This window comes from Chiloscyllium plagiosum, unplaced genomic scaffold (assembly GCF_037043375.1).
Source record: "Chiloscyllium plagiosum isolate Xiang-an unplaced genomic scaffold, Cpla_swu_hap1 HiC_scaffold_39, whole genome shotgun sequence".
NCBI classification, from domain to species: domain Eukaryota; kingdom Metazoa; phylum Chordata; class Chondrichthyes; order Orectolobiformes; family Hemiscylliidae; genus Chiloscyllium; species Chiloscyllium plagiosum.
In genome coordinates this window covers 2,983,862-2,995,228 of record NW_028270177.1, presented here as the reverse complement: position 1 = coordinate 2,995,228, position 11,367 = coordinate 2,983,862, and the positions used below count along the sequence as shown (strand labels likewise).

Here is an 11,367-nt window from a genome sequence, read left to right as displayed (position 1 = left end):
GGTGAATCATAAATAACTATTATAAACTTGTTTCTTACTTTTGAGAAATGTGTAGCACAGGTTGAGGTTCAGGTGGTACGTTTGCTCACTATGCTGGTAGGTTTGTTCTCAGGCGATTTGTCACCACGCTAGGTAACAACATCAGTAAGCTGGTGTTCTGTTCTACTTGCTACTTATGTGTCTTGCTCTGTTAAGGTGGGTGATTTCATTTCCAGTTCTCTTTCTCAGAGATTGGTAAGTGGGGTCCAAATTGATTGTGTTTATTTATGGAGTTCCAGTTTGAATGCCAGGCCTCTAGAAATTCCCGTGTATGTCTCTGTTTAGCCTGTCTGAGGATGGATGTGTTGTCCCAAAGTGTGTCCTTCTTCATCTATGTGTAAGGATACTGGTGATAGTGGGTCATGTCTTTTGGTGGCTAGTTGGTGTTTGTGTATCCTGGTGGCTAGTTTCCTGCCTGTCTGTCTGACTTAATGTTTGTTCCAGTCCTTGCAGGGTACTTTGTAAATGACATTTGTTTTGCTGGTTGTTGGTACAGGGTCCTTTAGGTTCATCAGTAGCTGTTTCAGTGTGTTGGTAGGTTTGTGGGCTACCATGATGCCAAGGGGTCAGAGTGGTCTGGTACCAGACCTCTGATACACACAGAAATTCCTAGAGGCCAGGCATTCAAACCAGAACTCCATCAATAATCACGACAATTTGGACCCCACTTACCAACCTCTGAGAAAGAGAACTGGAAATGATATCACCCACCTTAAAAGACCAAGACACATAAATAAAAAGTGGGATAGAACACCAGCACTCCACTGGAGGCTCACTGATGATGTGACCTAGCATGGTGACAAAAGGTCTGAGAACAAACCTATCGGCTCAGTGAGCAAACGTACAACCTGCTTCTTACTTATACCATACACTTTTAGGTATAAATATTATTTTATATTTAAATTCTGGATTAGTGGTGCTGGAAGAGCACAGCAGTTCAGGCAGCATCCGAGGAGCTGTAAAATGACGTTTCGGGCAAAAGCCCTTCATCAGGAATACAGGCAAAGAGCCTGAAGGGTGGAGAGATCTCTGCCTGTATTCCTGATGAAGGGCTTTTGCCCGAAACGTCAATTTTACAGCTCCTCGGATGCTGCCTGAACTGCTGTGCTCTTCCAGCACCACTAATCCAGAATCTGGTTTCCAGCATCTGCAGTCATTGTTTTTACCCTCTTAATATTTAAAGTAAGGTTTATTGATTCACTTAGTGCTACATTACTAATAGACATCAGAGTTATTCACAGTCAGATTTCAGGGGCATTTGGTCTGGCCTGGCTTAAATACAATGGACTTTGCAAGGTGGGATCTTGGACTATGGATATAAATTTTGTTTTACACAATCATCAGTAGTTTTTAAGTTATCCACTCTGTCAACTGTGTTTGAGGACGGAGGTCAGATAGGGAGTTGCCCAGTTCTGTTAGAGGGTTCAGCACTTTTACAGGAGATGCAAGGCAACAATGTTATGGGTGGCACGGTGGCTCAGTGGTTAGCACTGCTGCCTCACAGTAACTGTCTATGTGGAAGTTGCATGTTCTCTCTGTCTGCGTGGGTCTCCTCCAATTTCCTCCCACCGTTCAAAGATGTGCACGTTAGGTGGATTGGCTATGCTAAATTGCTCATAGTTTCCAGGGGTGTGCAGGATCGGCGGATTAGCCATGGGAACTGCAGGAATTTAGGGTAGCACAGTTGGGTGTTTCAACTGGGCTGCTCTTAGGACAGTTGGCGTGGAATCGCTGGGGAGAATGGCCAGCATCCACACTGTAGGGATTCTATGTATGCATTCTATTTCCCAATTTCTCAACAATAATACAACACAAAACAAAAAAGCCCAGACAGAAATAGAAGATCATACAAAATATGTGTCACTTCAAATATATTTCAACTTAACTCAGTGTGTTAATTGTTTATTTTTCTGAAATGGAATTTAGATGCTAACTTTAGTATAAAACATTTTTAAAAGAATAAAATTTGCAGTTGATTTAAAAATTACTGAATTGTGACAATTAATTTGACTTACTCACTGGATTGCTGACTAAAATTAATGTAAATCAAGTTGCATGGAATTAAAGTCCATTATTAGGGATGGGATTGCAGAGTACTTAGAGATGCATGGGGCTAAACCAGCACGGCTTTGTCAAGGGGAAGTCATGCCTGACAAATCTGTTACAATTAGATAACGATCAAATTGTAGAGGAGGGCTAGTGGTCATGATCTGTTTGAAAGGCTTTAGACAAGGTGCTGTGAGAGAGGCTGCTAAATAAGATACAAGGCCTGCCAGCATGCAGAGAGTAGAGATGATGGGGTCTTTCTCAGGATGGCAGCCAGTGACTAGTCCTGCGAAGATCAGTGTTGAGCCCAAAACTATTCACGTTATACATTAGTGATCTGGATGAATGAGCAGAGGGTATTGTTGATAGGTTTGCAGCTGGTGGGATAGGTAGCATAAGGAATTAAGGATGCTGCAAAAGAACTAGTACAAGCTAGGAGGGTAGGCAAAGAAATGGCAGATGGAATACAACCTGGTAAAGTGTGAGATTATGAACTTTGGTAGGGAGGATAGAAGTGTCAACAACGTTCTAAATGGGGAAAGACTTCAGAAGAATGAAGCATAATGGGACTTAGGAGTCCTAGTTCAGGATTTTCTTATCATATCATGCAGGTTCAGTAAACAGTTAGGAAGGCAAATGCAATGTCAGCATTCCTATCCAAAGGTGCTAGAATACAAGAGTAGAGATGTCCTACTGAAGCTGTACAAAGTCCTGTCAGATCACATTTGGAATATTGGGAGCAGTTTTAGGGGTCTATATCAGGGGAAGGATGTGTTGATGTTGGAATTGCTCCAGAGGAGGTTTATAAGAACGATCCCAAGGATGAAAGGCTTGCTATATGAGTGGTTGAGGACTCTGGGACTAAAGTTAATGCAATTTAGAAGGATGAGGAGGATCGCACTGAAACTTACAGAACACTGAGGGGCCTGGATAGAGTGGACATGGAAACGATGTTTCCAGAAATAGGAGAAACAAGTATCCAAGGGCAGAGCCTCAGACTGAAGGGATGACTCTTTAAAACTGAGACAAGGAAGAATTTCTTCAGCCAGAGGGTGATGAATCCATCGAACTCATATCCACAGAAGGTTGTGGAAGTCATTGAGAGTACTTAAGAAAGAGATAGCTAGGTTCTTGAAAGGTAAGGGATCAAGGGTCCAGGGAAGAAGGCAGGAGAATGGGATTGAGAAACACATCAGCCATGATGGAATGGTAGAGCAGACTCGATGGGCCAAATGGCCCAATTCTGTTCTTATATCTTATGACCTTTGGACAGGTGCAATGCCAAGGGGAATGATCACTCAGATTTTGTACTTTTTGGCAGAAAGATGCATACAGAAGCAGGAGGAGAGCGTACCTTACCAAATTAATTCCATTTTCATGGAGGAAGACTGCGGGCAAGTTAAATACATGGAGTGAAGAGTGAAAACAACAGTAACCAACTCAGCACTCTGTTACTGCTCTCTGGATGGTACAGAAGACTTCAGGTGACTAATATCGGACAAGTGTTCAGCAACTGTGTCAGGCTGGTTATCTGCCCACATGCAAAATAAAACTGGAATGTCACTGTCATGCATCATAAAGGAGAGAGTGGAAAAAACAAAATTTACACACCTTTTCCCTTGAAGGTTTACACGAAATGTGCCTGACTGCAACTTATTACTGTGTTGTAATAAATTGCCTCCTCATAATCACTATTCAAAGTTGTATCGTCAACTGGCAGATCTTTAAAAAAAAGACAAGTAACATTATTAGTGATACTTTTTACATTTCTCTAAGTTTCTTTAAACTAGATTTCAAAGTGCACCAAACCTTGATTTGGGATTAACTCCACCAACTGGTCAGCTCTCCATTGTTAGTAAGGATAAAATGACCATAAATGTTTCAAATAAGAGTTCCAAACCCTACCTATATAATGCAATAGCCAGAAGTGGATCAAAAGCATTCAATTGAACATTTTGATATTGTCTGAATACCAGGCATTATGTATACTTAGCAAGGAGGAATAACAATGTTGGCTTAATCCAAGCTGTGACAAGCACAAAAGCCAGTGGTGAGAAAATGATTCAGTCAAGTAAATATCAACAATTCTTTACCAGCAGCAAATATCTCTCGGGGATGAAATATTATAACAAAATGTTCCACTCAAATCAGCCTGAGACTTTCAGGATAATTACATTAGCTCCATCACTATTCTAAAGGCTAACTGAGCGACAAGAAGTTGAATCTGCAACTTTTGCGAGCTGTATGGGTGAGATTTTAACTTGTCCAAAAGCCATTTGCTTACTCAAGTTAAAAATCAGACCAGTGGTACAAAATATACAAGACGATGCAGCCAAATGGCTGCTTTTGCTCACACACAACCATACTATAGGAGATTCACTGCTATGCTCATCATGTTACAACATTAGAAGTGAGAATTTTTGTTAAGTAAAGGTTTTAAGCATTACCCAAGGTGGTGTGGGGTGTAAATAGATTTTGGATACAGATTAGTCATGATACAAAGTGAGGTGGAACAAATGGCCTACTCCTCTCTCAATTTTATTTCACAGGAAATATTTATCTCACAAGATTTCCATAGTTTTCACTATGGCCATCAAATGAAAGACCAGCCAGCCTGAATAATGAAAACACAATTTAATACAAATTATGGCTAAAAGAATACCAGGCTGATAATGTCGGGACCAAGAAATTTAAATATTCCTTAGGAATTTGATTGTGTAAGTGAAAAATACCTGGGGTATTAAATGTAACATGATCCACTGGTGGCCTAGTGTTGAGCTGCCACACTGTCTTCAACTCTCTCTGCCCATGGCAACTAATAATTTCCATTCTCCACATGATCGGGTGCTCACTGGAACAGAAGAAGTTAGTGTCATCAGAAAATCCCTTGCAGATATTAAAAGAGCTGGCAGCAGTTTTATCAGATCCCACATTTTAATCATTTAAAGTTTAATATTTTAAACCTTTAGGAAAGGTTTAGAAAGATATGGGCCAAATGCAGGCAAACAAATGAATGATTTTACTGTCATTTTACAGTGACAAAATCAGTAAAATACAGTGAAAACCTTTTCCACTGTGGCTACATGATTGACATGGAGTTGGGTCAAAAGGCCTGTTTCTATGCTGCATGATATGATTAGGACTTTATAATCCAAGGGCGTGCAATCTTTTGGAGAAGGATCAAATACACATGCCACAGCTAGTGGGTGGGTCATGTATGGTTATAACACTTTGGACCAGACAGAATCACATCTGCAATATTAAAGCATTCAAAATTTCCAGGATTTGAATGTATGCACTATGCATAGTTGTATTGATCACTCAAAACACTAGAACACAAAACAGAAAACAAAATATTAACAAAAAGCAGAAGTCAGCCATTCAGATCCTGTTTTGTAGTTTAATATGGGGCTGACTTATCCAATTGGAACCTCAAACCATTACTACCATCTACCCTAATAATGTTTCATCCTCTGCTTATCAATAATCTATCCACCTCTGCCTTAAAAGTATTTAAACACTGCTTTTATTACCTTTTCAAGAAAAGAATTCCAAAGAATCATGTCACTCAGAAAAAAAGAATTGTACTAGTTTTAGAGGTATTGCAACTCTGACAAACATTAAAACCAAACATTGATTTACTCTACATTCCTCCCAAATTAAAGCCTCATAGTACAAATACAGACTCATACATTAACTGGATGGCTGCTCACTCCATCATTCTATCTTTAGCTGGCTCATGCTCCCTACATTTGAATCACAAGTTCAGCCAATGTCACATTTGTGTTCCACTGATCTTTCTCATCATCCAGTCTAGTCTGATCAGTCACAGACCAATACAATTCACCACCATAATGCCGCCCCCCCCCCTCCATTTTTATGCTCCTATCCTCTGGAAACACTTTCTGTTTGATACCTTCCTTCGTGTACTTGAGAATGTTATTACCATTCTTCTCAACTATGTTCTTGCTCCCTTGACTCTATCTTGATTTTTTTCTCCTTTATTCTGGTTTAATGAACATCCAGTCAAATTTTTTTAAAACCCTCATTACATGAAATGTTATAAACCTGTGCTGTATATTAAACTTTTTTTTCCCCCAAGAAGACAATGTGCAACTGTGAAAACATTTATATTTTAGGTATGAACCTTACTTCTCATAGAAAGCATTGATGGTTGTGGGTCTGATTGGCAATTGAAAAACATGCTGTTCATCAAATGGATTGTCTTTGTAGTATCGCAAGCACGACCTGACAACAGAAAGAGATCATACAATTTTTTAAAATAATGAATGAAACAGCAAAGAAATGAAGAGAAATTTGCAATAACTTCACAATAGTTGTATTGTCAGTGTATAAAAAATGGGATGTACAGTCAATTCCTATCCTCACAATGAAGTGTGTTGACAATAAAATATTTATTGTAGAGTGGCATACAACTTATTTGAAGTTTTGAAAATTCCTTCCAAAAATGAGGGTTGCTTTCTATCTTAATTATAAAATGTAAACCACCACAGATGGTGTAAGAATTTGTTGGTCACTGTGCATGTGTCTGAACTCCCACACATGATTATATGGCCCAGATCGTCTGCTTGATTGCATGCATCAACTTACAAAGGGGAGTATAGCTGGAAACATGAAAGCTCTTAATGTGTATTAACTAGCTGAAAAATATTGGATGGGGAGTGTGGGTTATCTTATACCCAAATATAGCCCTTAGGATGCATTTTAGTGGCAAAAATATGTCTGGTCTTATACTGCAAACTGACCAATACTCATGATGTATGGCACCCCATAGAAACATAGCACTAAAAGAGGTCATTAGTTCTATCATGTTTTAGTTAGTCATTTGCTACAGCAATCCAAAATGAATAGCATTGCCTTACTTGATATCTTTTCACAACCTTTTAGCCTTATTGTTTCAAAAGGGATTTCAAACTATCATCTAATCATTGGTATTCGGAAACAGGCGACTCAATCTTTCTCTTGCAGTTTGTTTGAAATGACATTTCATGATGATTTACGCATCACAATCATCCACCATGAATCCTCTAATTTCTATGTAAATTATTTGAAATTCCTCTTCTTCCAAACTCAAAATGATATTAATAACATATTTCCATCACCGTCTTGTATTTAAAACCTTTAGAATATGGGAAATAATTCTGCTCAGTTTCTATTTTATGCACATTCTGCAGTAAAGTCAAAATGCACAGAACTTCAAGTGAAAGGAAAATCATTTTTAATTTCCTCCCTAATCTAGATTGGTTTAGAAACCAAATATGAAACTTTATTGCTGGAACAGCACAGCAGGTCAGGCAGCATCCAGGGAACAGGAGATTCGACGTTTCGGGCACAGGCCCTTCTTCCTGAAGAAGGGCCTGTGCCCGAAACGTCGAATCTCCTGTTCCCTGGATGCTGCCTGACCTGCTGTGCTGTTCCAGCAATAAAGTTTCAACTTTGATCTCCAGCATCTGCAGACCTCACTTTCTCCTCCTTAGAAACCAAATATCAAAGTTGATTCCCATGTATGAATTAATAACAGGAGAAAGTGAGGTCTGCAGATGCTGGAGATCAGAGCTGGAAATGTGTTGCTGGAAAAGCGCAGCAGGTCAGGCAGCATCCAGGGAACAGGAGAATCGACGTTTCGGGCATAAGCCCTTCTTCAGGAATGGGGAACGTTTGGCATAAGCCCTTCTTTAGGAATGGGGAAAGTTTCCCCATTCCTGAAGAAGGGCTTATGCCCGAAACGTCGATTCTCCTGTTCCCTGGATGCTGCCTGACCTGCTGCGCTTTTCCAGCAACACATTTCCAGCTATGAATTAATAACAACAAAGTTCAATCATATAAACAGAAACCAATGTTGACTGAATGAAATAATACATTGCTGTTTCCAGGTACTTCATTTTAGGAAGGGAGAAAAGAAATGAGAAGTTAACAAAATAGACATATAAAAGGGGGAAGCAATAGATGTAATACATTTGGATTTTCAGAAGACATTTGATAAGGTACCACACATCAAGCTAGTTAATCAGAGCCCATGGTGTTGGAGGTAGTATGTTAGCATGGATAGAGGATTAGCTAACTAGTGGAGACAAAGTTGAGATAAGGGGGCATTTTCAAGATGGCAATCTGTAACAAGGGGAGTGCCACATAGATCAGTACTGAGGGGCACAATTATTTACAACATATAATAATTTGGATGAGGAAAAAGTGAATGTACTGCAGCAATGTTTGTGAATTACACAAAAATAGGTAGGAAGGCAAATGATGTGGATGACACAGACTTTGCAGAGGGATTTAAACAGGTTAAGTGAGGTGTCAATGGGGGAGCACTCTGGGGCCAGCGACCATAATTCTATTTGTTTTAAAATTGTGATGGAAAAAGATAGACCGGATCTAAAAGTCGAATCCAAATTGGAGAAAGGCCAATTTTGATGGTATTAGGCAAGAACTTTCGAAAACTGATTGGAGGCAGATGTTCCAGGTAAAGGGACGGCTGGAAAATGGGAAGCCTTCAGAAATGAGATAACGAAAATCCAGAGAGAGTATATTCCTGTCAGGGAGAAAGGGAAGGCCAATAGGTATAGGGAATGCTGGATGACTAAAGAAATTGAGGGTTTGGTTAAGGAAAAGAAGGAAGCATATGTCAGGTGTAGACAGGATAGATCGAGTGAATCCTTCGAAGAATATAAAGGAAGTAGGAGTATACCTAAGGGGGAAATCAGGAGGGCAAAAAGGGGACATGAGATAGTGTTGGCAAATAGAATTAAGGCGAATCCAAAGGGTTTTTACAAATATATTAAGGACAAAAGGGTAACTAGGGATAGAATAGGGCCCCTCAAAGATCAGCAAGGCAGCCTTTGTGTGGAGCCGCAGAAAATGGGGGAGATACTAAACGAGTATTTTGCATCAGTATTTACTATGGATATGGAAGATATAGACTGTCGGGAAATAGATGGTGACATCTTGCAAAATGACCAGATTACAGAGGAGGAAGTGCTGGATGTCTTGAAACAGGTAAAGGTGGATAAATCCCCAGGACCTGATCAGGTAAACCCGAGAACTCTGTGGGAAGCTAGAGAAGTGATTGCTGGACCTCTTGCTGAGATATTTGCATCATTGATAGTCACAGATGAGGTGCCGGAAGACTGGAGGTTAGCAAACGTGGTGCCACTGTTTAAGAAGGACGGTAAAGACAAGCCAGGGAACTATAGACTGGTGAGCCTGACCTCAATTGTGGGCAAGTTGTTGGAGGGAATCCTGAGGGACAGGATGTAATGTATTTGGAAAGGCAAGGACTGATTAGGGATAATCAACATGGCTTTGTGCTTGGGAAATCATGTCTCTCAAACTTGCAAGGTTAGATCTCATGGAATACAGGGAGAACTAGCCATTTGGATACAGAACTGGCTCAAAGGTAGAAGACAGAGCATGGTGGTGGAGGGTTGTTTTTCAGACTGGAGACCTGTGACCAGTGGACTGCCACAAGGATTGGTGCTGGGTCCTCTACTGTTTGTCATTTACATAAATGATTTGGATGTGAGCATAAGAGGTACAGTTAGTAAGTTTGCAGATGACACCAAAATTGGAGGTGTAGTGGACAGTGAAGAGGGTTACCTCAGATTACAACAGGATCTTCATCAGATGGGCCAATGGGCTGAGAAGTGGCAGATGGAGTTTAATTCAGATAAATGCGAGGTGCTGCATTTTGGGAAAGCAAATCTTAGTACACGTAACGGTAAGGTCCTAGGGAGTGTTGCTGAACAAAGAGATCTTGGAGTGCAGGTTCATAGCTCCTTGAAAGTGGAGTCACAGGCAGATAGGATAGTGAAGGCGGCGTTTGGTATGCTTTCCTTTATTAGTCAGAGTATTGAGTACAGGAGTTGGGAGGTCATGTTGCGGCTGTACAGGACATTGATTAGGCCACTGTTGGAATATTGCGTGCATTTCTGGTCTCCTTCACTTGAAAAGGTTCAGAAAATATTTACAAGGATGTTGCCAGGGTTGGAGGATTTGAGCTATAGGGAGAGGCTGAACAGGCTAGGGCTGTTTTCCCTGGAGCGTCGGAAGCTGAGGGGTGACCTTATAGAAGTTTACAAAATTATGAGGGGCATGGATAGGATAAATAGACAAAGTCTTTTCCCTGGGATCGGGAGTCCAGAACTAGATGGCATAGGTTTAGGGTGAGAGGGGAAAGTTATAAAAGAGACCTAAGGGGCAACTTTTTCATGTCTATGGAATGAGCTGCCAGAGGATGTGGTGGAGGCTGGTACAATTGCAACATTTAAGAGGCATTTGGATGGGTATATGAATAGGAAGGGTTTGGAGGGATATGGGCCGGGTGCTGGCAGGTGGGACTAGATTGGGTTGGGATATCTGGTCGGCATGGACAGGTTGGACCGAAGGGTCTGTTTCCATGCTGTACATCTCTATGACTCTATGTATCTAAGTGACTGGCAAGACTTGACAGATGAAATATAATGTGGGAAAATGTGAGGTTATAGACCTTGACAAGAAAACTAGAAAAGCTGAATATTATTGAAATGGACAAAGAATGCAGAATGCTACAGCAGTTTGGGATTTGGGAGCCCTTAACCAGGATTTGCAAAAGGCTAGCATCCAAGATCACCAGGAAATAGGGAATGAAAATGGCATGTTGTCTTTTATTTCACAAGGCATGGAGTATAAAAGTAGGAAAGTATTGCTAAAACTATGCAAGGCACTAATCAAACCACAGCTGCTAAATAATTTTGGGTTCCTTACTGAAGGCAATTGGTTGAGGAAATTGGGCCTTTTCTCTTCAGCTTTATTGAAATATACAAGACTCTTCGGGGAACTGGACAGATACATGCGGTAGTTTCTCCTTGTAGGATAGTCTAGGACCAGACTGCATAATTTTAGAATAAGGGATTACACATTAAAGACAGAGATGAGGAGGAATTTCTTCTCTCAAGGGGTCATGAATTTGTGGAATTGTTTTTCACAGAAGGCTGTCAAGGCTGAGATAGATGGATTTTTAAAAATTAAAGGAATCAAGTGTTAAAGGGAAAAGAAAGGGAAGTGCAGGTGAGGATTGACAGATCAATCATGATGGCATTGAATGCAAGCAGATTAGATGGGCTGAATGGCCTACATCTACATTTTATGGTCTTAAACAGAGAGATCAGACCCAACAGGTCAGCAGCAGAATTTTTAAAAATGGAACAACAGGGAGAATAAGATAAATAGTAATTAGAAAACAAAACTTTGCTTTTAAAAGTCTGTAAATTGCGAGGGAAAAAA

At 40.3% G+C, this 11,367-nt stretch overlaps 1 protein-coding gene across 1 annotated transcript in view; it reads right to left on the bottom strand.

Moving 5' to 3' along the window:
• Positions 1–11,367, bottom strand: part of zwilch (zwilch kinetochore protein) — a 47,157-nt gene that overhangs the window by 5,083 nt on the left and 30,707 nt on the right. The window contains exons 15-17 of the mRNA XM_087981407.1: positions 6,238–6,333; positions 4,818–4,936; positions 3,697–3,807 (exon numbers count right to left, since the gene is read on the bottom strand). Of these exons, the coding sequence (XP_087837533.1) occupies positions 3,713–3,807; positions 4,818–4,936; positions 6,238–6,333 (310 nt within the window). The 3' untranslated portion in view covers positions 3,697–3,712. The remainder of the gene's footprint in view (positions 1–3,696; positions 3,808–4,817; positions 4,937–6,237; positions 6,334–11,367) is intronic.